Source organism: Engraulis encrasicolus, chromosome 2 (assembly GCF_034702125.1).
Source record: "Engraulis encrasicolus isolate BLACKSEA-1 chromosome 2, IST_EnEncr_1.0, whole genome shotgun sequence".
NCBI classification, from domain to species: domain Eukaryota; kingdom Metazoa; phylum Chordata; class Actinopteri; order Clupeiformes; family Engraulidae; genus Engraulis; species Engraulis encrasicolus.
This window is the reverse complement of record NC_085858.1, coordinates 6,760,301-6,786,352: the sequence shown is the minus strand read 5'-3', so window position 1 is coordinate 6,786,352 and position 26,052 is coordinate 6,760,301. Positions and strand designations below refer to the sequence as shown.

Below are 26,052 nucleotides of genomic sequence, written 5' to 3'. Positions count from 1 at the left end.
TAAAATGAATTCTAGAAATATTTGCACTAATTGTAAACTATAGTCTGAATTAAGGTATAATATTGTAATTATAACAAAGTACAGACACAATCACATTCATGGATAAAATAAAAAAGACTAGAGTGTAAGGCTACAAACAGATTTATTTAGACATGAGCAAAGTAACCTAGAAATACCGTACATTCTTTGTCCAATAGTTGACTCCAACATTTCTTGCTAAAAGTCTGGAAACGGAAGAGAACCAAAGGGGGACAGGCAGGGTGGTATTCTGGTCAGCAATCCTCTCCACTTGATGGAAGTGTGGTGTGGTGGCAACAGCAGAGGATCCTTCCCCTATACATGGGCCCCCATGAGGACTCCTCTGCGAGTGGCCTGGCCTGGCGTTGCTGACCCCTGCTCACAGGATAAAGGGCAGGATGGAGGAACGCAGGGTGGGGTAATTGTGGAACTCCTTCAGGTAGCTGCGGTGCTTCCCCCGCGCCCACACTGCCATCTGGATGAAGCCCACGAGGGAGAAGATGGCTACGGGAACACACTGGGTCATCACCGTGAAGCCCACCCATGAGCCACACTGGGGACAGACAGCACGGGGAACACAGTACACACTAATAAGCAAAGAAGGAAGTACAGTACATAACCTAAATGGACAGTCATCACCGCAAAGCCCACCCAGCAGCCACACTATGGAGAGCAGAGGGTACACAAAGCTAATAAGAAAATACACATAGTAAGGCCCTACCGTGGCTCTAAAGGTGGGGAACTGCATTACTGCACCTGCACCAGTACGATATACTACATAAATAAAAAATATACAATGAAACCCACCCAAGAGCCACACTGTAAGAAGTAAATCCATGCAGTATTTAACATAATGAAGAGCTCTTTTCTTTTCTACACTGGCTCATCACCCTGTAGACACACTGCATAGACGGAGCACAACACACACTGAAAAGAATCGGTACAAACGTGTGTTACATAAATACACAAATAAAGAGCTCACAATGCACAGAGGGAATAAAAATTGCATGAAACAGTAAATCAACTCTGGATCCACACAGCGCAGACGGAATACAGTCAGAAGTATAGGATTACAGACTAATAAGTAAATACATACAACAGTACACAACATAAATACACAAATGAGAAGCTCTTTTCTACACAGGGTCATCACCATACCCACACAGTGGACAAGAAACACAGACAGACCAATCAAGAAATACATTCAATCCATGAATAAATTAATATGTATACACTCATAAATGCATTCATGCAATCGCATACCTGCATGCACACACACAGCTTATATAAACACGTAAACAAACACCAAGTTATCCAGGTACCATCAGTCTCTCCCCATTCCCTTCTCATTCACACTTTTAATCATGTGCTGTGCTTGGCTGTATGTGTGGCTGCGTAGCTGGCAGAGACGGCTCCCAGACGAGGATGCCCTCCAGCACGCCCACGGCAAGACTGGGCCTTGCAGCCGATTGTGTCAGACACACATCTTACAGGGCTGCACAGCACGTTTCTTACCAGCAGGAGGCAGCAGTGGTCTCCTAGCTACAGTACAGCCACAGATGTGTGTGCATATACAGTACTCGTGTGTCTGCAAAGCGGCAGCATTCTAGTCTAAACAATAAAGCCAGAACTGAATGCGGTTGAGGAAAATCTTCACAATACTTTCTGGTTGGCAGGCTGTAGAAACAATGGATTTCCCATACATATCATTTTCAAACCAGCACATTTTCACAGACAAATATTTGAAAGTGAAAGGCCACCAGGGAAACTCTGATTGTCATTGTAACACAGTATTCCACAGCACACAGCCAAGGGAGCAGTGCGGTGGGACAGTACCGTGCTCAAGGTATCTCAGTCATGGAGGATGATCGGCAATTACTCGCCCCACCGACTGGCGGATCTTGAATTGAACCATGGATATACACTGTTTGGCAATTAAACTCTTCATTTGTTTTAAGACCCATTAGGCCTCGGTAATATACTCTGATATTCATGAATTGACATTACGAATATCAAATTAATTAAAACATTTAAATGAAGGTCTTCATCTGGTCTGTGAGAGCCTATATGGCACACTGAATATTTGACCAGTTCTTTAATATAAAATCTACAGGCCAAAGTCAAATTCATGCAGCCACACCACTCACCCACCCAGAAAGCCTGTACAAATGTCCCTCACCTCATATGTGTAGTTTGGACAGGACACCACCCAAAATATCCACGTAAACGGATTCTTAGACGGATAAGGGATCTTCTTCACCTTCGAGCCTGCTAAAAGCACAGCTGATTAGAAAGTTTTAATTGCATTGATAATAGTCAGTGACAAATCTGTATGGAAACTGCTAGTAATAATTGTTCATTGCTCATCTTCATCATAATTGCTCATCAGTTGTTCAATGAAAGGTTCAAGGATGCTGATGGGACGGAGAGAGGCAGGCCATCCACATCCCCTCCACTCACCAGGTGGCTTGAGGTTGCGTAATGCAATATGGATGGAGAAGTTTCCTAACTGACAGAACTGTGAAAGATAAATTCAAACTGTTATTTCTTTTGGAAAGCCATGGAGAGCTGTGTTGTAAGCAGGCAAACTGGCTGCTTTCTGCACATTCTGCGACGTGCACTTACCAGAAATATCATGAGAGCCGTCTTGACTTGCTGCTCCCCATACACTAAAAACAAACACACACACACACATTACAACTGGGAACACACTTGGAAATCAACTATCAAATGTGTCAAATATGACAGAAGATAGTCTTACTTGGCGGCGTGTATAACGGATGATTGATGTAATAAGCCATCCATGCTGCAAAGAACCAGTAGTAGGAGCAATTCTGAAAGGGAAAACGTGTAGAGTAGTAGTAGAGTCATTTTATTGATAGCCCCAGGGGAAAATTAAGAAATTCAATAGATGTTGGATGTTGGATAGGTGTTGAATAGATAATATTGTGACCTTTATTAGGAACACTAACCGCTACTGTGACTATAGCAGAATCATTTGTGTCTACTGAGGCATGCGTACGATGAATGCTTAACGTATACTCCACATTTATCTAAGACAAATGGTCTGTGAATCAATGCAAGTATAGTTGGCCATCAAAACCAATTCTAGTGTGGTAGCTGTTTCTGTCTTGATGTATGCTTTACTTTTGAAGACCCAAAGCAAATTTCTATGAAGTCAATAGAGACAATGAAGATTAACCCTGAACACACAAGTATCTGATGTCACCAACCCCTACATCATTTAAAAATAAATGTACTGGGACCGCCAGGGAATAAACTGGGCAAGAGACCTCAATAGCTCAACTCCACCACCTCACCTCTACAAGAAAGGCACCTGGAGCTGAGCTTCCCCCGGTACAGTATTGATGCTCGTACAATAGAGTCAGATATTTGACCACTGTGGATGTAGAACAGCTCACCCTCTTAATGAAAGGCAATTTAACGACTAAAAAGTGACTGTCAGAAATAGGCTTTAAACATTAACATCCCGTCCCTGCCATGGCCAACCGGTAGGGCACTTGTCTGCCATGCGGCCGACCTGGGTTCGATTCCCGGCCTGGGTCATTTGCCGACCCCACCCCATCTCTCTCCCCATTCGCTTCCTGTCCACCTCTCATGCTATCCTGTCATCCCCCCCACAAAAAAAAAAACATAAACATCCTTTGCCATTCAGTGAGTATAGAGTTTAGTAACACATGTGTAGCACTGATTAAAAATCATTGCCAGTGCTATAGATGAGTGAACTACCCATCAAACTTGTGCCTGGAGTGAGACTAGTAAAAGCTGTTGTGTTGGTATCATGGCTATACAGTGTTACTGCTCGTGACAGGAGAGCTAATCAGGCGGTTGTCTCAGGTAAAGGTCCTGCCGTGTCGCCAGGCTCGATAAGCACTGCCACTCCACCACAACTTCCAGCTGCTCTCCTGAGTTATATTTAAACTTGAACTTGATAAGGCAGCAGTTTCGGAAATATTTCATCGGAGCAAAAATGTCTTAACTCAGCTCCTGCCAAAGCACAAAACCACCTGACGTGGGCAGAACCGTTGCCTCTATGTCCAGCCATCAGCCCTTAGTCAATAAATTGCTTTCGTGAGGCGTGAATGCTGTGAATCCTGAGGTGTCTGTTCATTTCCCCAGGTATTTCCATGTGAGGTGTTCCCTAAACAAACTTCCATAAAGGTTGACCCCAAATCTCAGTCTAAGATGTCTGTCATGATCACGGACCAAAAGGCAAAGTGACACAGTGGAAGGCGTTTCCCAATACGAGCTGGCTTGCCATAGTCTCTAATGCGAGATGGCATGCCATATTCCCACAGTGACAACGTGCTGCTGTGACCGGCCATCAGACTGGGAAGTGTCACATGCTGTGGTCGTTAGAGCTCAGGTCTCTTGGCGCATTCAGACACACAGTTGGATTTCAGTGCACCCATAATATATACAGAGCACAGACTCAGTGGCATCTACTGTACAGCCCTACTACTCTCTCCTGCTGCAAACGTACTTCATGAGATCAATACAACCCAGCAAGTACTAATCACCCACTGTATGATTTCACTGCATCAAATGCTGTACCCATAACATACACAGTAGAAACTCAGTAGACAACCACTGATCTACAGATCTACTTGCACTTGCTCCAAATTTTACACACAACAAACCAGCAAATAACCACACACTATAGGGAGGGAAAGTAATCTCATCGCCCCCTGCTGGCAACGTTCCAACCCCCTGCAACAAATGAATGTTTTTTTTCTTTGAAAAATTACATCTCGGCCCTGACGACGAAGTAGAAGTAGTGGCAGTCATATTATGGGCATGTTGGCCCGTTTTATCGAATCAGGTGGTAAAATGTTCGGTTTTTCACTGATCTGAGCTGATTTTAATATTCTTTAAAAAGCTAATACAGAACTACACTGACTGGCATGTGTGGCTTGTTTACTCCATGTAATTAGCATAGCCAAATTAGCATAGCCAAACATGAGCCAGAGAGGTGGTTACTCGTCACCACAGAAGCCATCATATCTACTAGAGAATTTAAAACCATACCAAAATGATCGCGTGTATATATGTGTAATAAGAAGACAATGTGGAACTCATAGGATTACAAGAATGTGAAGATATGCGAAGAACTTGCGTTCGTTCGCGTTCATTTGTTTCTCTGTGTTGTCAACGAGGCGCGAAGCACAGCATGCTGGGAGCTGTAGTCCGTTTCCAACCAGATTGGCACAATTTCTATTTTTCTTAAAAGGGCAAAAAATGACTTAAGATTTTCACAGGTAGTAGTTCATGCTATTGTGTACGCTGAAAAATGTGTCTGGTGTTATAGTTCCAAGTCATATCTTTGTGGGATTTTTTTTAAAAACTTGTCTATGGGAGTTTCAATAGGATCACCCTGGTGTTTGGAACGTAACCGCTAGGATCGCTGTTTTCCACTTTCCCTCCCAATTATGGGCATGTTGGCCCATTTTATCGAACCAGGTAGTAAAATGTTCGGTTTTTCACTGATCTGAGCTGATTTTAATAATCTTTAAAAAGCTAATACAGAACTACACTGACTGGCATGTGTGGCTTGTTTACTCCATGTAATTAGCATAGCCAAATTAGCATAGCCAAACATGAGCCAGAGAGGTGGTTACTCGTCACCACAGAAGCCATCATATCTACTAGAGAATTTAAAACCATACCAAAATGATCGCGTGTATATATGTGTAATAAGAAGACAATGTGGAACTCATAGGATTACAAGAATGTGAAGATATGCAAAGAACTTGCGTTCGTTCGCGTTCATTTGTTTCTCTGTGTTGTCAACGAGGCGCGAAGCACAGCATGCTGGGAGCTGTAGTCCGTTTCCGACCAGATTGGCACAATTTCTATTTTTCTTAAAAGGGCAAAAAATGACTTGAGATTTTCACAGGTAGTAGTTCATGCTATTGTGTACGCTGAAAAATGTGTCTGGTGTTATAGTTCCAAGTCATATCTTTGTGGGATTTTTTTTAAAAACTTGTCTATGGGAGTTTCAATAGGATCACCCTGGTGTTTGGAACGTAACCGCTAGGATCGCTGTTTTCCACTTTCCCTCCCAATAGGATTTCACTCTCTCAAACCCAACACCCATAATTTACACACAGACACAGTAGATAACAACTGTAGTCACTGTACATCTTTACGTTATTCTGCTTCAAACAAGAGCTTTACAAAAACCCAGCAAATAATTACCCACCTCTGCATTTTGCTATTTTTAAAACTAGCAGCTACAATACACGCAATAGGCACAGCAGACAACTACGGCTGTACTTGCTACCCACATATAAAGGTCATTACACACCTACCAAGTAATCACCTATGGTAGGGTTTGTCTCTGTCAAACCTTATGGTCAGATCAATCACTCACTCAATAGATCACTGAATAAATACACACAACTAGACATAGCAGACAACCACAGCTCTGCTAGTTCAGACATTGTGCATTGTCAGAACAGATCATCCAGTAATCAGTACAGCCAGCAAAGTAGTATGTCATTGGGTCAGTGACATTTCAGCAGTTGCTTGCACACGTCAGGGTGGCGCAACATCAGCCAGTGCCACTATTGCATGCATTTTTTTGTTTGTTTGTTTTTAGTGGACTATCTAAGAAGCATATTCATTGCAGCATACTCTATCAACCACCAATTACTAATGAATTTGTGGGCATTAGATGCCGTTGTGCCACCTGACGTCATTTTTTAACGCAATATGAGAACACAGTACCCTGAAATAATACACTGAGGGGATACAGAAATACACTGTGCAACCTAGTGGTACTGCAATGGGGCACATTCTGGTAGCTTACAATGATACATTTTTTAAGATGCACTTGTCACTCTATACTCAGTTAATGTTACGGTAATAGTTCCAGCTGTGCTCTAAATATTACTGTTTTCTTCTTATTATAGGCTTTAGAAGTGAGGCAGCCCTTTAAATGCCAATCGATCTGTCAGTGGGCTATCCTCTTTAGATAAACGAATGTGTTGCACACATCCAAACATTCAAACATAAACATTACACTGTAAATTGTGTGGAAATATGCCATAAGCACCACCACCCCAGCCCCACCCCCTAGTCCACTACAAACTACAAGACCCCCCATACACCCCCCCTACCACCACCACCACCTTGAATATGTTACATGCAGTATTGCTATTGTGTTCTAAATGCTTTGCAAACATTTGTTTTGTTGTTATTATCTTTAGATGTGATGTTTAATTTCCTAAATGTCAACAGCTCTGTGTATGTAATGTAAACTTTCATTTGTAGTAAACTGTCTGGAAGGATGCCAGTCATGCCACAAGCATTCTCCCCAACACGCACGCACGCACGCACGCACGCACGCACACTGACACACACACACACACACACACACACACACACACACACACACACACACACACACACACACACACACACACACACACACACACACACACACGTACGTAGGGACATTCCTGCTACAATTATTATTTTTAGATGTGCTGTTGCTATTTAAATATGAGTTGATGTGTCAGTAGCGTATGATTTCTGAGCCGCCCGCTCCCCCACCTTGAATATGTTGCGTAGGGGCATGGTGCCCGTGGAGAAGCGGTGGACAAACATGGTCTCCAGGATCCTCTTGGCGTAGTGGAAGGTGTGGCACATGCAGGCCAGGCTGCAACAGGAGAGAGAGAGAGAGAGAGCGAGAGAGAGAGAGAGAGAGAGAGAGAGAGAGAGAGAGAGAGAGAGAGAGAGAGAGAGAGAGAGAGAGAGAGAGAGACATAATGCAGTGGGTGATGAGGGGCTGACCTTGGCAGCACGCTGTAGAAGTCAATCACGCTGGCCTACACACTATCCATCACGCTACACTGTAAATGTCAGTTTTGAAAACCACTATGGCTAAGAAAACACCAGCAGAGCCATCATCACTATGAGCTCAAGCAGCAATCAGAATGACATTATACACACATTCAAATGGTAAATGAATTCAGAAGTACAAATAATCAGGGATATAGTGGGACCAATAATCTTTTTTTGATAGCTGAAAAGCGTGAGAAGGTTAGCCACTTTTGATAACCATAATAGTGTACATGCATGATGCAGTTTGAGTTGATGAGCCAGGGCTCAGCCTTGGCCCTATTTAGCCCCTGCTAATGATGATGTCATTGATAATATTCTATATTATTACTTTTTCACCTTTTTGCATAAGTGCCTTTTTATTTTTTCTGTAGTTAGTTTTTATTTTTTTCCTCCCTGACTATGACCTGTGTTATAAGCGTCTTGAAATGTCCATGTGGGCATTATGTGTATTTATATCAGCTACTTGACATTTCCCCCCGGGGATCAATAAAGTTCCTCTACTCCACTCTACTCTATTCTACTCTAATTGTCCCCCAAGTGTCAGTACTCACTGCACGACCCCGTGTTTGGGGGTGGTGAAGTCGTATCGGGGAGAGTAGATGAAAGGGATCCTCAAGAAGAACATCAGGTAGATGAGCAGAGGTCCAACACACTCCAACAGGAACACCTTCACACACAAAGACAACATGGCAACATGAAAAACAGCCCATGACACACAAAAACAGTCAGGGCCACAGAATCTACTGTGAAAATCATGAAAATCATCCCTGTATAAAAACCGAATTGTATTATTCATCCGTAACTCTGAATAATCCTGTGCATCCTAACGTCCTGCTTCCATACGCTGGAGGACCCCCACAGTTTGGGAATTGCTACACTTTGTTTTGCTCTGTGCTACTTGTTTACTGATGCACTCTGTATTCCCCACACTCTGCCATGTAGCCTATGTACTGTCTGTAAGTCGCTTTGGATGAGAAGTGTCTGTTAAATGTAATGTAAAAGCCAACCTAAATGTAATGAATGTAATACAAATGTATTGCAAACATGGATAATATTTTCCATGATCACTCCATGATCTATGATCATTATTTATTTTCATCTTTCCGTCAACATGCATTTCATTCATCATAGATGTGCTTTATACTATTCACAGACCACTGGTGTCTCAAATTAATGCTTTTGCGACTGTCCTCCGTAGGCAGACAGACAGAAGATAAGCCAGTCATTTATTGATCCTTTCCAACATGTATCCTCCACCATATAATATCTAGGGATGGTACAAACCGCACCGAAAACCGAAACCGTACAATTCACACACCATACCGAACCGTGAAATGCAGTCCGTGGCAAACCGCAATTCATGTACTGCCCAGAAAAATATGTAAAACAGAGATTCTTATCCAGTCTCTCTGATTAACACATCGGCATATAAGACCAATCAGAGGATGACACAATTAAAATCACACCATTTTCACATTATAAGCCTACACAAACCATATGTAGGATATTTAGTGATAAGTCTGATTCTATTAGCCACTTGAAAGAGGGCATTTGGAACGCTCAGACAGCGCACATCAGCTGACGACAGCTGATTCAACTTGCGCATCATCACTTTATAATTGCAGTTATATAAATATGGTTTAATATTCCCAGTGCACCATTTATCATGAACCAAAAAAAAGAACCGTAGAGAACCGAAAACCGTGACCTTGATACCGTGATATGAACCGAACCGTGAATTTTGTGAACCGTTCCATCCCTAATAATATCTATGATAAAATCAAGACAGCGACTTCTCAAATTACCCCTCAAATAATTGCATCAAAAACCAGAGCCGTTAATAAAGATTATATACGGCTTATATACGGCTCTGTCAAAAACTGTGATGCAATAAACACATTGAAATATGGAGCATTTCTGCAGAAGGGAATATAGCTCTGGCATACAATATACTGTATACAATATTTTTCAGCTTAAATCTTTGTTTGAATATTGAAGGGAACAACTGAACACATTGGACTGCTTGTTGTTTTACATTTTACAGGGCGTGCGACAAACAAAGCATGGCACATCTTCAACACATTTGTGAGAAGGCGCTAGCTGGTGCCTTACGGTCTAAGTGTTTAAGACAGTGCTCAAATTGCAAAGCAACTGTTGTTATCATAACATGTGAGTGCAACAGGTCAAATGTAAGTGGCCAAAATAGATGTGTGCCGCCCTCAGGTTGTCTGCTCTTCAACATGAAAGGACTTTACAGTGTGTGTGTGTGTGTGTGTGTGTGTGTGTGTGTGTGTGTGTGTGTGTGTGTGTGTGTGTGTGTGTGTGTGTGTGTGTGTGTGTGTGTGTGTGTGTGTGTGTGTGTGTGTGTCATTTCACCCTCTTGTGCTCTGGGTATTCTTACAGGAAGATATCATCTTAAAACAGAGCGTGCTGCGTGCCGAACTACATCAAAGTGAGCTGACCTTCTAAACAATAAGCATGTGGTGAGTGATGGCTACTGGAACACTAATGGCTTCTGAGTAGTGCTGCCACCTATCTTGATTCTACCTGCTTGTCCTGCTTTGTAATGGTCTGTCTCAGGGAAAGTATTTTTTCCCCTGTGGACATTGACTGATAGCCTGACTTTCACCCTGCTCCCAAACCAAAATGTGGAAGAAGCAATCTGTGACCCTGGCCAGGTCTTTATTTTGTAATGTGTTGGGGGGCTTTAGCTGACTCTGCTTTAATTAATATAAACATTTAACATTGTCTATAACATATGCAGTGAGTACAACAGGAAAGCCCTGCAGCGTATGGTGAACTCAGCTGGGAAGATCATGAAGGCACCCTTCCCCTCCCTGCAATTCAGCTACACCACCCACCTAAACCGTAAAAGCCCTCACAATGGTGAGGGATGAGACCCACCCAGCACACAACCAGATCAGCCTCCTGCCCTCTGGAAGAGGTACAGAAGCCTCTGGTACAGAACCACCAGGCTCACGAACCAGGCTAACGAACAGTTTCATCCACCCTCTCCCAGCACTGACTGCTCCAGCCACAAGGCAGACAGGAAGCTAGGACCCTCCACCCCCCCAAATCACTCACACACGCACACTCACACTCACACACACACACACACACTCTCTCTCTCTCTCTCTCTCTCTCTCTCTCTCTCTCTCTCTCTCTCTCTCGCACGCACGCACGCACGCACGCACGCACGCACGCGCGCGCGCGCGCGCGCACGCGCACACGCACACACACACACACGCACACACACACACACACACACACACACACACACACACACACACACACACACACAATCACCGGCACTGTGTGACTGCGCCTTTACCTGCAATACCCCACAAGAACTGTCTGGGCCCTGCAACATCCAACACACATAAGGGTAGATGACGTGACGTGTAAATTTTGCTGTCGCAGGCTCTTAAAATTAAGTAAATTCATGCTTTCAAAATTGTCAATGCTTTAAATGATTAAACTAATGTCGTTGTTGTGAAAAAGTAATGTGTAATAAATCCAGAGCTTAAATAAGTATACTTAATTTTGAGTCAAATGTCACATTTGTCCTATGGTGTGACTGAGGCAAGCCTGGTTCTCCATATTAAAACATTTTTAAAATAAATAATCAAAGCTCAGTCATTTGTCTAAACAACCCTGGCATGTTTTTCAAGGTGTCTATTTTAGCAAGTGGCAATGCTTAATTTTTTTCCTGTTTTTCTGAGACCGTATGGACTTATGAAACTTTGTCGCAGAAAATAATGTCATGTGGTGTGACATCATTTTTTTGGTTAATTCTGTGGATAATTATCTATTGTTGAAGCTCCAGCGGTACATAAATTGTGACTTTAGACCCTTAAGAAGCCAATGGCAAGGGTGGATTTTAGATTTTTCTCTCAGAGTTCTTCAGTCAATCAATTATGTTTTGCTACCACAAGATGTATTAGTTTTGTAGTCCTTTGGTGTGACAGCCATAAAATACATTTTGACAATAGTGTATAATTTTCATATTTTTTTCTTATGTAGATGTATGAAAATGCATCTTACTAAAGGTGAAATTGTATTTCAGTTGGCAACGACATGGCTTTAAATTAACTCAAAAGCTCAAAAGTCCTATGGTGTGATGGTAAAAGTCCTATGGTGTGATGGTAAAAGTCCTATGGTGTGACACTTTGGAGTATCACACCAAAGGACAAACAGGTCACACCAATGGACTAGATATTTGAGAAATAGCTTTTAAAACAACTGGTAGTACATATTTTTTTTGTTTTGTTGTTTGACTAGATAAATATTGTGTATTCAAATTACGTATTCCTTTATTGGCCTTTGGAATTTATACTTTGATGCATTGTTGATGAATATTTGCTGTTGATTTTAGATACTGTCTAATGATATAAAATGTCATTAATGGTGCTTTGAAACCATAAAACGGTAACAGTGAAGGAAAGATCAGTGAGAGAGTATATAGAGGAGTATAGATGAATAAAGTATGCTGTGGAGAGCTCAATATACAGCATAAATGTGCTGTCCAGCTTGAGATACCAAACAGGCACTGGCCACTACACTCTACAGGTTCAATGGTGTGACAGTCATAGCATACCTGCAAAAGTGTGATGGTCATGCCAAGGTCACCCTTCAGTATGAGTCTTATGAGCTCTGCAGGTTACATTCAATGACCGCATGGCTGTCATTAAGAGTTACGATAGGCTGACAATCGACGATTCAAAGACTTATAAGTGTAAAGTGTAGGTCCATATTGACTACAACATTATATTATGATCAAAAGACAAAATAATCATGTTGATATATTTGTTTCTGGCTCAGTTTTGCATTTCTGTCCTTTAGCGTGACATGAATGTCCTACGGTGTGACATGTTTTAAACGCTCAAATATTTGTTTGAGCTAAACAATATGTTTGATAAACACTGAATATTGCATTAGGGAAGAACAAATTATCGTCCCTGAAAAGTTAGTATAAATCCGGACAATTTTGAACATTTAAAAGAAAGATATCCCTGTTTTTCCTTGAAGGTTTCTAATAATCTCACATCTAATGGGAATAAAAATACTTAAATGGTAATTTCTCATTAAATTAAGACTTTAAAAAATTGCAATAAATATGAAGAGTGTAACAATGTTCATAAAACTCCATCAAGCCATTTCTACATTACTTAATATATTTATTTCTTAACGTCACACCAAAGGACATATTTTCAGAAAATTGCTTTATCAACGTAAATAGATAATCAATGAATAGAGCAACATTGTGACCACTTGGATTTTTTGAAAGATTAATTGCTGCACTACGTAGACATGTACTTTTTTCCCTCATAAACAATGTTTTGTGAAAAAAACGTTTTTTTGCTGCCTATCCGTCATCTACCCATAAACTCTTGTTGCTGCTGCCCCTCATGGAAAAGGACACACACACACGCACACACGCACGCACGCACACACACACACCAGGGGTGGAACTTAAAAAAAATCCCCACCAGTCACTGTGGCAGGTAGATTCTAAAATCTACCAGTCACTCACAATTTTTACTAGTCACCATTTTTACCAGTTCATATTCAACCGTTCCAAACATTGTAATGCCAAGTAAAATCATTTTCTGATCAATACTTTTGTTTCAGAGGTCATAAATTCAGTTATTGAGATGCCAATAACTCCTTTCATTACCAGTTTGCTTAAACATTTGATGTGGGATGCTGTGTATAATTTAGCATTAACCCGGGCGCCTGTAGAAACATTTCACCCATCAAGGTCACGGGTGGGTTGACATATTTCACCCGCCAAAGGCCAAATTCACCTGTCATTGGCAGGTGGACGGGTGCTTATTTCCATCCATGACACACACACACACACACACACACACACACACACACACACACACACACACACACACACACACACACACACACACACACACACACACACACACACACACACACACACTTCTATTCTATTTTCCCCAATATGTTAAAAGTTCAATGATAAATGTTTAGTTATTACTTCATCACTTTATTGTTTCTGGTTCATAACTGGTCCAACACCTCATGCTCAGTTGTTATTTATTACTCCATCACATTATCGTTATTGGTCCAGAACTGTTACTTGTTCTGCCTTGCACTTTGATGTCAGTCTGTAAATGTCAGTCCTGTGTATGTGTATGTGTATGTGTACTGTACGTATGTCTATGTCCTTTCATGGTATAGAGAGAAACGTAATTTCAATTTCCTTATATGACCTGTGCATATGAAGAAACTGACAATAAAAGTTTACTTGACTTGACTTTATATTTCTTGTGTTGACAGTTTTCCTAACATCCCACGTAACAGTAGTTAAAGTAGCTGCTTGTTAAAAATGTCAGACAAGTGGCAGACAAGTGTCAGACAATGTTTCCCCAATCAAGTGCAAGGATTTGGATAAAACCATGCCTTTGGAGACCTATGGCATAGCTCCAGATGGATGTTCGTGGAGCAAGGCGGAACCCATCCATCTGGTGCAGAGGTGTCAAAAATAAAAGTAAAACACTAGCACATGGCATTACATAGCTGTTACACCATTTACTCCATTGTACCTATGAGGTAGACTGTTGTTACTAAAAAACCCTGAAAACCTAACAAGGACACACCAGTGCAGAGTTAGCTGATCCTAAGACAACTACGCTATTATAACTATTTTATGTCTTGTCCTCTTCCATCAGGGACCATGTTGGAAATAAGTGTTCACGCTTTTACATGTTATCCCTTGGATACCTTTTGTCTTCCTATATCCATAAATAAACCAAACCAAAACCAAAATACGCGGGTACACTGGTTACTTAGATATTAAGTTACTTGTGTTGGAAGGAAACTGTGTGGGGTTTTTTTTACTTTTACTTTTGACCTCTGAGCTGGTGAGAGTCAGGTCGACTGACAGAAGGGCTGATAGAAAAGGGTCAATTGAGTCGAGGAAATGTCAGGTGGAAATCCTGCTTCTGAGAGACTTCATATCCACTGTCATTGGCAGGGAATGGCTGCACATAGCACACCTAAACAAAATTTAAAAAAAATATATGAAACTATTTTTTTAAAGTATTGTTGATTTCTGCAATGAGTATTATGTGTATGTTGCTGGACAACTGAATGTCCTTCAGGAACAAATCTCTAACCTACACTACTACTAGCTGCCATTAGCAGTGAGTGACTGCACTTAGTACACCCACTCTACAACCACCACAAAAAGCTGCACCTGATGCTACAGCCCAGACGTTGACAACTTGATAAGGAGGGCCACGTTCTTTGACCGAGACAGCAAGTCTTTGTGATGTATCAAAAGCCAGGGTATCCAAGACAATGTCTGCATACCACCAAGACGGATGAACCACATCCAACAGGATTAACTGTGGACGCAAGAGGAAGCTGTCCATGTTTTTTTCATTCCCACCACACAGTTCTGACAACTCCCAGAGTTCAAGGTACAGTTGGTTGTTCGCTGACTGCCCAAATTGTTTGGAAGGAATAGAGGTGTGCTCTTTTGGCCAACAGTTTAATAACAACAGATTGATTCAGCAGTAATTTGAAAAAAAAATACTGGCTTATCAACGGGCCGCACTGATTGAGGAGGCGGGCCGCATGTGGCCCATCCAACCTATTGCCAGTCTCTCACAGCCAGGGATCACAGGCAGCTATGGGTGCGTGTGCCTTGTGTTCAGCCAGGCCACGCTGACCACAGGCAGGGGCTTCCAGAGGAAGGTGAACAGTAGGGCATGGGGATAAACACCTACCGGGATATGACACTGGTGGAGATTACATGTTCCAGGAAAGGGGACAGGCCGCCAGGGAAGTAGGTGAAAACCAAACAAGAGAACGGTGAACTTGTCTGTCAGCGTGTCCCGCGCACACAGCGCTGTTCGTTTGGAGCGGCTCAAGCGGCTGTCTTTTTCTGTGTGTGTGTGTGTGTGAGAGAGAGAGAGAGAGAGAGAGAGAGAGAGAGAGAGAGAGAGAGAGAGAGAGAGAGAGAGAGAGAGAGAGAGAGAGAGAGATTGTATGCACATATGTGTGTGACGTGTGTGTATATGTGTGTGTGTGTGGTGTGTGTGTGTGTGTGTGTGTGTGTGTGTGTGTGTGTGTGGGTGTGGGTGCAGGAGCTGTGGTGAGGGGCAGAGTGCTCTATTGTTATTGCTGTGTGCATCTGTGAGTGGTCTGCACTGGGGTCATATGTCACATTAAAAAAGTGGATCCTGTGTAAGAATGCACTCAGCACACACACACACACACAGGGCCAGTGATTCAGCTGGAGCTCACACTTAATATGTTACGTTTGAAATATTCACTTGTTTCCCAAAGAGTTGGAGTGTCACCCAAACTATTAATTGCACACTTGTTTGTTATGTAGTGTACTACGTACAGTGTGTAGTATGCAATTAACACTTAGTTGAGATAATGCTGCAGTTTTACTGTTCCCCAAGGGTCCGTTGTGCACTTTGTGAATTACAAAGAACACACTTGCTCCCTATACAGTGTCACTATGTAGCGGGCAATTCTTATTGAGCCTTAAGCGAGGACATAGTACTGCAGACTTACTGTTCCCCAGGCGATCTGTGCTCCCAGGTCCTTGAAGTAGAACGTGGCCGTGGTGCCTATGGGGAGGTTCTGAATGACATCTTCATCCTTCAGCGACTTCCCCTCTGAAAGATTGAGAATCAAAAGCAAGAGTCACTGAGTGATCAGTTGTGTCAAGCGATATTATATGGGACATTTTCCAATTTTTCACATCTTGTCTTCTTCCCCACAAAATACCCCACTCTGTCAGTATAGTATATCAGTAGGTATTGCCAGTTCTATCTAGCCAAGCTGTCATCACCTAGGGACTCTACTAAATTTCAGTTCACTCCAGCACCACATTCCAGATTCCAAGTGAAATGAAACCGACCGATGCATATAAAGGATCAGTTTATTATCATCAATTAATCAGACAACTACCACAATGTCACTGAGGAATTGAATAAATGTCACCCCCCCCCCCTTTATAAAACATTTTTCGAATTGAATGCAATACTAAACTGCCTCCTTTGCATCCGTAAGTATTGCTGTCATGATTGAAAACAGACTCCCCATCTACTCACTTGGGTCTAAGCACAGTGACTGCCTAGCAGGATACTTCTGTGGATCTGTGAAGCACCAACAGATAACACGGGTTATAATCATGTCCTTCATCCTTCAAGAGTGGGATGTGATGGAGCACATAATACTATATCACTTTTTTTCTTACGTGACTTGTGAAACATAGACTTGATATCCAGAATGCTTGCAGTGGGCTCCACCTTGACACATGAACATCAGCATATGTTTGAGAAACGACAAACTCTATTCAACATTTCAACATGATAATAACAGCATACACTTCTGAAATTGTTTTTGAAATTGTCACTGGTATCATTCATATTAACAACAATCTTAGACATAAGCATAACCATAAACATGCATCATAACCGTGAAAACAATATACGAATCATGAATTGTGCCAATCCAGCATGTCTTTCAAGACCTCAGGACTTTGACGGTCATTGCACAGTTGCCTGGACAACGAAACTAGATGACAAGGCCAGGTGCAAACACAAGAGTGTCCTCTGCCATTAGCAACAGTATACAGCAGAATGACCAATAACGCTGCCTTTGCCATTTCATGTTGACATTAATAAAGGTTCATGTCGAATATCTTTGCCCAGGAGGTCTCGACACTACATTCCCCCTGGGTGGCTTGTTGGCTGCCCAGACCATGCCACCGGGCCAGGACGAGAAAGCAGAATCAGAAGAGCAGAGAAGAGCGCACACTCATGGCTAGCTCAGGAGATTCCTGTGAGCTCAGCGAGTATTCTCGCCTTCCAAATGCAACATGACCTCAAAGAACCAGCCGGATAATGTCCACATGTCACCGCAGTATCGCTTATGAGTATGTCACTTGGCTGGGGGCGTCCAGCAGTACACAACATGACATATGGCCCATCTCTGATAGAGAAGCCAATGAGTGTCAGGTTGTTTTTTAGTTATTATTAGTGCGTGATGGTGCGTGTGATATGATAAACACTGCTAATGCTTGCTCATGAGAGTTATATTCTGGACAGTACATGACAGACGTGATAAATGGACTTTATCAGTCTATGCTCTGTTGAAAGTTTCACAAACTCATGTTCTACCAGACACACAGATGAGTGCGCACACACGCACAAGCTCTCTCTCTCTCTCTCTCTCTCTCTCTCTCTCTCTCTCTCTCTCTCTCTCTCTCTCTCTCTCTCTCTCTCTCTCCTACCTTGTCCAGAAGAAGGAGTTTTTCCTTTGTCTTAGCGTCCAGTATTTCCACCTCAAAGTAAACGATCCTCTTGGCTTTCTTCTGTGCCTTTGGTCTTTTGGTTGGCGCAGCGGCAGCCGCAGCGGGAGCTTTGTCCCCCTTCGCCTCTAGTGCCAGGGCATCCATGATGGTGCCCACCGACCACTGCCCTCAGTGCCTCCTGCCTGCCGCTGCCAACTGCACTAAACACAAGGCACACAAATGGATCAACCGCTTCTGGAGGTGTGAAGAAGAAATCACGGCCCTGTCCGGCTACTAACGTGCCTGACAGACAACAAAACCCACACCTGTCAGCTGTCCTTCTAGAATGACGCGCCACAAACACAGCACTGTAAAGTTCTCACAAACTTCCTCTAACAAGCTTGTTTGCACTGTCATCTACATACGTGTTTACATTCACACAAATCAAGAGGTGAGAGATCAAAGAGATTTTGAGTCCACCTACCATCAAGATAGATAGAGTGAAAGAGAGAGGGGGGTCAAGAGAGAGAGAGAGAGAGAGAAGCAGAGACAGACAGAAAGTCAAAAAGAAAAAAAAGGGTGGAATGGAGAGGAGCAAGAGCCTGTGTACCCACCTCCGGACACCTGAGGAGCTGCCGCAAGTCAGTAGGCTGAGCAGCGAGCGCTGGCTCCCACCACCCAGCACCCAGCACCCAGCAGCCCCTTCAAGACGAAACCCGAGAGAGTCCCGGCATAATCCAGCGCGCGTCGTGTACAGGGCTAAATATAAGCGGCCAAATTTGTCATGCTGCTGTAGTACGGTGACCTTGCCAAACCCAAGGCTGAGTGTGCTCTCTCTCTCTCTCTCTCTCTCTCTCTCTCTCTCTCTCTCTCTCTCTCTCTCTCTCTTTCTGTGTGTGTGACACCAGACCAGGGCAGTTGCCTGACTGCCTGCCACTCCACCGGCCACCAACCCCACGCAGCACGCAGTTTGTGTGTCCGCAGGGGGCGGCCCTGACCACCACACCACCACCACCACCACCACCACCACCAGCAGCAGCAGCTCTGGCGGCCACGGGAGTGTACGGAGCGGTGTGGCCGGGGGTCCGGGGGGATAAAGAGGAAGCCGCCCACATTCCACATTGGCAAATGGAACAACACCACCCCCCTACAACATACCCCCACCCCCACCCACAAACAAATAGCTTGGAGGAACAAAATAACAGAAACACTTACTTAAATGTCCATAGCAATGTGTAGCTTCATAGAGATATGTGAGTTACCAACTGGCAAGATATCGATATTTACCCAAACAAAATCATTACACTGCCAAGAGGCAATTCAGGTTCCATGTAGCACTATACATAGAAAAGATAAATATATTGATCTTTACAGATAAAGATACAGGGAGGACACACATTTAGATTATTCATATTTGCTTAATTATAAATATATACAGAAAATATATACAGTGTAATGTATTATAATTATTATAATATTAATTCATTAAGTCAGTAATAAAGATGACTTGGCTTACAGTGTTGCACATTGACATTTAGATTCTAAGAACACAATTAGACTTGGCTGTGATGGCTGTGATGAAATGTTATTAGTGTTGATAAATAGATAGGTCACTTAAATGATTTGCTCAGCACTTAAGATGGAGACCATATTGCCATCTTGTGGTCAATAATGCAAACATTAGCTTTTCTTTTCTTCATATTTCCTTCCTGTTTCTCCCCCCACAAAAACAATCTAACAGCCAGGAGGTACCACAATACATGAATGTACTGCATATTAGTTTAGGCCATATAAAACATATATGCAATGCTATGGACAAATAACAAGTGGTTCTGCATTAATCCCTGTGTGTTTTGAAGAGCAACAAGGCATCTTCTCTCATAAGCTGTAAAAAAAAAGTGGAGGCAAATGTTTACTCCAAACATGTCTGGAGATATTTTAAGTATTGCTGTAACATATTAACTGCTAATGAAGGGGCTGGCTTACAGTGTCCCCTTGGGATTAGGATACAAGACACACTGCTAATAAGAGATGATGGCCTGGGCAAGACAAGCTCTCATAAACTATTCTTAAATGCTGCATCAGCAACTCTCTCTCTCTCTCTCTCTCTCTCTCTTTCAGTCTCTATCTATCTCTCTCTCTCTCTCTCTCTCTCTCTCTCTCTCTCTCACGCATGCATGTACTCATGTACGCATGTACCCATGAATGCACACACACACACACACACACAACTACTACTACTACTACTACTACTACTACTACTACTACTACTACTACTACTACTACTACTATCAGTCTGTGGACACAACTTTGGGCAAAGATAAAAGGGAGATGTGCTCAGATACACAGCATCCCAGCTCTACTTTTGGTAGGCCTAATGGCCACAGTCCTTGAACTATAAGAATATTTTCCTTTCGATTCACTATCCTTATAGTTCAGTATTACGCCAGAGGTGGGAGAACTCAGCGCGGGGTCCACATGTGGCCACGCTCTCTGAATTTTATCTGGCCTGCAGCGCCTTCACAAGAAAGGTAACTTTTCAATAGAAAGTGATACTGTCACCCAACGTTCTTAAAATGGCTACAAGACAGTACAGGGGACAGGCTTGAGATTAGTCAAGTCCATGGGTACTGTATTCATCTAAATACATTTGATTACAGTGTGTAGGAAAGAAATCACCAACAACCTAGGTCAGCGTATATTATTTATAATTATAGACCTAGGAAAGTTCCTGCGAGATCTGGCTTGTCAGTAAATATTCTAAACCCAATGTGGCCCTTGAGCCAAAATAATGACCCACCCCTGTACACCCCATTACAAGTCTATGAGCTCAGTCCATGTTACTGAAAAGGAACAGTATTTTCACAGAATGTCAGAGCAAGCCTAGGTGCATTTCATCAGCTACAGTTTAGTTGTATTACATTACAAACCTTGTCATGCCACTATTGTAATTGGTAGGACTAATTGTTGGAAAAGGTTGCAAGCAAACCTCGTAGTGCAAAGCCTGTAGATGTGTATTCACACTGACTGTCGACTACACTCAACTACACAACATTGCCAAGACATTATGGAGACAAATGGAGACCATTTGGGTATTACAACCTTGTAATGAACTATGAACAAAGAGCTTTATGTAAAATAGTGTGTGAGACATTTAGCCTACCTCATGGACAGAGATTCTTTAAGTCATGGATGGATGCCCTCGCTTGTAGAGAGAATCAACCTGAACAGAGAATCAAAAGTTAAGTTCAGTCCTAACCAAATTTATGGGGGGAGTCAACAACACCTAAACTAGAGCTCTAGCCTACTGGTAAAGTTCTAGTTGTGTGAGATAAATCAGCTGGGGGGAAATCAGCTGCGGATCATACATCCGTCCGTTAGATGGCGGTAGTAGGCTACATACCGTCTGTGATCAGCATATGTAGTCAACAGAAGAAGAAGAACAAGCTCGTCCTTGAGAGATCTAGCAGGCAAGATGGTCGCATACTGGAGACAGGCAGGCTTGAGGTGAGTTTAAAACACAATCATTTGGTTCGTATTAAGTTTGAAATTGCAGTATACAGACGCAGAATGTCTAATTTTTAATTCAACTTATCGCAATTTAATGGTCCAGGCTGACTACCTGAAGCAAACTAATGTGGCTAGCTCGGCTAGTCTGCGTGAAAGCTAGCTTCTCGTTTCATAACCAAAATGGTAACCTAATCTGTACATGAATCAATGAGTGCTATTAAACGTGTTTAAAGCTAACTGTGAATAATGTCGTGTTCTTTGCAGCTACATTCGCTTCTCGGCGATTTGTGCCAGCGCCGTTCGGGCAGCATTGAAACCTCAGGTGAAAGCCGAGGCCCTGAAAGCTGCGGAAGCTAATGTCAGAGTACTTCGGCCAAAGACCGCATGTAAGTACTTAACATTATCTCGAGCAGTGTCATGAAGTGGTTACGCTGTAAGCATTTAATATATTTTAATGAATGTCGTGCTTAACTGTTGAATGTAACTGACTGTTGTCTCGTCTCTTGACAGGAGTCATGATCACCTGAACCCTTGATGTGTTCCCAAGGAACTTAAGCTGTATGATGACCTCTAGCGTTCAACTTTCCTCAACGTGTCTGTAATCCACATAAAGGATGGAAAATATGCTCATTCTCAAGTCCCCACCATCTGAAAAACCTAATTAAATGTATTGGTTGTTAGTTACGTCTTGTTTGCGTCCTAATTTCCAAATTGCAGGTTGGGTGTGTGTTGAAAGACATTTGTTCTAGGAATTTTGCTTGATGAATAGGCCTATATTGCATAACTTGAATCCTTATAGGTCACAGTCTCCTTGGTTATACTGCTTCACAAAATGTACAACTCAGAACTAATGTGACATATGAATAACATGCAGTTAACTAAAAATGATTAGCAAGCAATCCTACATCTATTGAAGTAGCTGTTCTGCAAAATATAACTTGCATTCACAAGGTAGAGTAAAACCGCTTGTATGCTGCTATTATTTGCTGAAAGTCATCCTTGTTTTGACATGGTAGTGTTTTCAGAAAGGTGTAGAGGAAAAAAATAGCCTACAGCTCCTGTCCAAAAAATTAGAGAATCGCGAAAAAGTTTATTTCCATAATTCCATCAATAATGTTAAACTTTCAGGGATAATCGATGAATTGCCTGCATTTTATCTATTCCAATAATTAATTTCTCTATTATATTTTTGGCTTTCAGCTCACAAACATGCATTGAGGATTTCACAAAATTAGAATATTGTAATGAATTAATCTGAAGTAAAAATAAATTTAGGTCACAACCTTCACTTTGAAGGTTGTGACCCAAATTTCTTTTTTCTTGTCACATCAAATGAGTTGAACTTTGGTGGCCTACTTTCTAAATTACATGTGAATGTCCAATACTTGGTTAGGACAAATTGTTGTAGGCCTACAAATTGAACCTCTTTGTTGCCTCCCACCCAAAAAGATGTCTAATGCCTTGGTTAATAGCTTCATTTAATTTCTTAATTCCATAAGCCAATGAATACCACAGAGCTTTGCACAGCAAGGCATACTCTGACTGAAGAATGAGCCTAATGGAGTGTACAGCACACATCTGGCGTGGTCTTAATCCAGAAAGATTTTCACTTCTGGGTTTCTTTTAAACCCAGTCACTACGTCTTGCTTTCATTGCAATACAGATTTTTTTTTGTTTTTTAAAGACAGTATCTTCTGTCACCATTTCAGGTTTGACATTTAACACTAAATTGTAGGGTCAGCCTTATTGACAACCCCCTGTGTCAACTTGAGCATTTAAACCCTTAAGATCTTATATTGGGAAAAAACATGTAAATAATGTGGGCTGATACTGATGTGTGTCAAAGTATAAACAGTACTTGTGTGTTGTGCTGCTTCAATTAGTGTGTATTGGGTGTAGGTTACCAGTTTTTTGGTGGCCAATATCAACTGTTTATACAATAGTACATCGGTGTCACCCCGTAATGACAAACACCTGCAGGAAGAAGGTAAAGCAGGACCAGTATGCAGCATGCGGCAGCTGTAACAACATGACTACTACACACATGAGCAAGTCATGACTATGAAATCATACATTTCAGTTTCTAATGTGCATCCGACTAGCAGTCAATTTGAATTCACATTTCAAATAAATACGAAACAGACATTTGAAACAAATTTTATTCATTTCATGCCATTCTTTTATTTTCATCAAACTGTAGCTGAAAAGTACTTAAAAGACATGTATTGAAATAAACCAAAATGAACCTTAATGGAATATAACTACTTCCGATAGCCGCTTAAGATGTTCAGTCTTTGTGATGTACGTCACAATTTTATTATCTCTGTAGGTAACTTTTGGGTGTTTAGTCATCATCTTTAAAATAGGATTTAGTTGGAAGCAACAGGACATCATCATAACCTGCATGAAGGAGCATCTTCACAGGTGCATTGTTTAATCTGTTTTTTAGAATGCTTGAATGACATGTTAACAATTGTAGAAAACAGTGTGAACCTTTAATCTACTGAAACTGAGCACATTTGAAACAGAGCTCATAAACTTTACTGAGGTGGTGGTGATGGAGATGGAGTCAAGTGATGTGCTTCTCAGCTTATTCAAGTCTTTACATTAATAGCGAATGGTTCTCCACACATCTTGTACTGGACTATGGTTTCCAGGTGTCGGAGTGATGACCACATGACCAAAGTATAAATTTATTTGGCTTAAAGGCTTGTTATCAAGGGCTGACAAGGGCACACCGCTCAATGTGACTGACATCATCAAGGTTTCAGAATTTGCAATTGTTTGCATCGCACATGGACAGCTGATTAACCATATGGTTAATTACCTCCACCAAGGAGGTTTTGTTTTCGGTCGCATTGGTTTGTCTGTCTGTTTGCCTGTCAGCAGGATAACTCCAAATTTTCATGAAATTTTGTGGAGTTGTTGGAAATGACAAAATTAACTAGTGATTAAATTTTTGTGGTGATCCAGATCCAGGATTTAAAAAAAAAAATTCTTCACCATTGTGGGATAGGGCACAATTTGACAATCCTGTTTCTACTGTGACTCCACAAAAACAAAACAGTCAAATGTTCTTTCAAACAGCTTCCTTGGCTGAGGGCTGCACTCTCTGAGTGGATTTCTAGTTTGCGAATGGGGTCAAGGAACATCAGGGGTATTTTACTATTACTATATAGTCATCAAATGTGATATTTATATTTCCATGCATACTAATTGGTCTTTATCAACTGCCCTTTCACATGCTTGAGTTGTACAAGCCCTGTATCTACTCTTTATTGTGAAGACAATAAGACAGTTAAAAATGTAGAAAGTTACACTTCTCTGCCCAGGGAAATCTTCTGTGACACAACATTCCTTTGACTGTAGTCCACTTCATGTGCTTTTTCAAAAAATCAAAGCTTTGCTCTGATGACATGGAAATGAACACAAATGGTTGTTTTTTTTCAGGGGCCCAGATGACCTCTTGTTCTATTCTTCATCCACGTCATGGACATTGTTTTTGTTCTTCAGTAAGGAGTTAAGTTTGACTTAAAGTAGGAAACATGTGCCAATACCATAATGATTTCCTTGAGGAACCTCCCTGGCATGCCTCAACAGCTTGTAGAAGTTCCTTGACCAAGACAGAATTGCACCTGGATACACTAGTCATTCTTCTTGTCCCTGGTCATCTTGATCATAGTCTCTGGCGAGCGGTAGAGGAAGATGAGCTTCTCAAACAGCTTCTCCTCCAGCTCCATCTCGCCCGTCTCGCGCACCACAAAGATGTCCGTGCAGAGCTTCAGCACGCGGTCCACGCAGGGCAGCTCGTCTCTCATGATGCCTCCAGAGATGCCGTTGACGTACTCGCGCACAAACTTCCCAATCACCAGCACCACCGACAGGTACATGCCCGCAATCCTGCACAAACACAAACATATGGGGCAATTGCTTCAAAAGCATAATATGCAGAATGTAATCTCATAGAATTTCAAGGTACATTTCATACATGTTGGTCAAAGGTTTAGTGTCAAAGCTTCATCATTCACAGATTTTCATTCTAGCTGTTACAGTTCTTTGGATTATTATTCGCTGAACAGCATCAATTGCTTGAAAAAATATACTCATCAACACTTATTTGTTTCCCACAAAACAACTTCTACAACTCACTAACTCTAAAACTTGCAAAACTCAACTGCAAACAACTTGCAAAACATACTAACTGAAAAATTCATTCTCATTCTTAAAACATGTCTAACGCACATGGTAAAACATGGTAAGCATTCTTCCTCTCCTATGTCCAGGAGTGTTCCATAGCCACTAAAGGACTTTGCAGATCAACTGATAGATGACAATGTGATCTATACTGGTGACTCTAACTTGGT

The 26,052-nt window shown here is 41.9% G+C and overlaps 3 protein-coding genes across 6 annotated transcripts in view; 1 reads left to right on the top strand and 2 right to left on the bottom strand.

The window, feature by feature from the left end:
- Positions 1–125: 125 nt before the first annotated feature.
- On the bottom strand, positions 126–18,946 carry tecra (trans-2,3-enoyl-CoA reductase a). Of its 4 annotated transcripts, none has more exons than XM_063220728.1 (12): positions 18,793–18,946; positions 18,179–18,399; positions 17,141–17,192; positions 16,995–17,039; positions 16,453–16,556; positions 8,439–8,554; positions 7,597–7,702; positions 2,780–2,852; positions 2,644–2,687; positions 2,479–2,536; positions 2,198–2,301; positions 126–571 (listed from the first exon to the last, which is right to left on the bottom strand). In XM_063220728.1, the coding sequence occupies exons 2-12, from the start codon at positions 18,341–18,343 to the stop codon at positions 398–400; spliced, it is 1,041 nt and encodes a 346-aa protein (XP_063076798.1). In that variant the 5' UTR covers positions 18,344–18,399; positions 18,793–18,946; the 3' UTR covers positions 126–397. The 4 variants fall into 4 exon arrangements, with proteins under 4 accessions (XP_063076798.1, XP_063076805.1, XP_063076813.1 ...); XM_063220735.1 differs by having other exon boundaries at positions 18,179–18,394; XM_063220743.1 differs by having other exon boundaries at positions 2,198–2,289; positions 18,793–18,945.
- Positions 18,947–21,561: 2,615 nt separating this feature from the next.
- Positions 21,562–22,372, top strand: LOC134466820 (ATP synthase subunit epsilon, mitochondrial-like). The gene is made up of 3 exons (XM_063220710.1): positions 21,562–21,685; positions 21,953–22,074; positions 22,199–22,372. Coding segments are annotated over exons 1-3 (156 nt in total). The 5' UTR covers positions 21,562–21,653; the 3' UTR covers positions 22,201–22,372.
- A 1,457-nt stretch (positions 22,373–23,829) lies between these two features.
- Positions 23,830–26,052, bottom strand: part of si:dkey-11f4.7 (piezo-type mechanosensitive ion channel component 2) — a 61,535-nt gene continuing 59,312 nt past the window's right edge. Inside the window, exon 55 of the mRNA XM_063193226.1 lies at positions 23,830–25,588. Within this exon, the coding sequence (XP_063049296.1) occupies positions 25,333–25,588 (256 nt within the window). The 3' untranslated portion in view covers positions 23,830–25,332. The remainder of the gene's footprint in view (positions 25,589–26,052) is intronic.

Bases quoted from the DNA above. Each gene is read 5' to 3' on its own strand.
- tecra (XM_063220728.1), bottom strand. From the start codon at position 18,343: ATGGATGCCCTGGCACTAGAGGCGAAGGGGGACAAAGCTCCCGCTGCG. The intron at 8,555-16,452 runs GTAAGTCTGCAG...TTGTGTGTGAAG, and splicing joins CACAGATCGCCTGGGGAACA to GTGTTCCTGTTGGAGTGTGT. The intron at 2,853-7,596 runs GTGGGGGAGCGG...TTTCCCTTTCAG, and splicing joins CCCTACGCAACATATTCAAG to AATTGCTCCTACTACTGGTT.
- LOC134466820 (XM_063220710.1), top strand. From the start codon at position 21,654: ATGGTCGCATACTGGAGACAGGCAGGCTTGAG. The intron at 21,686-21,952 runs GTGAGTTTAAAA...TGTTCTTTGCAG, and splicing joins TGGAGACAGGCAGGCTTGAG to CTACATTCGCTTCTCGGCGA.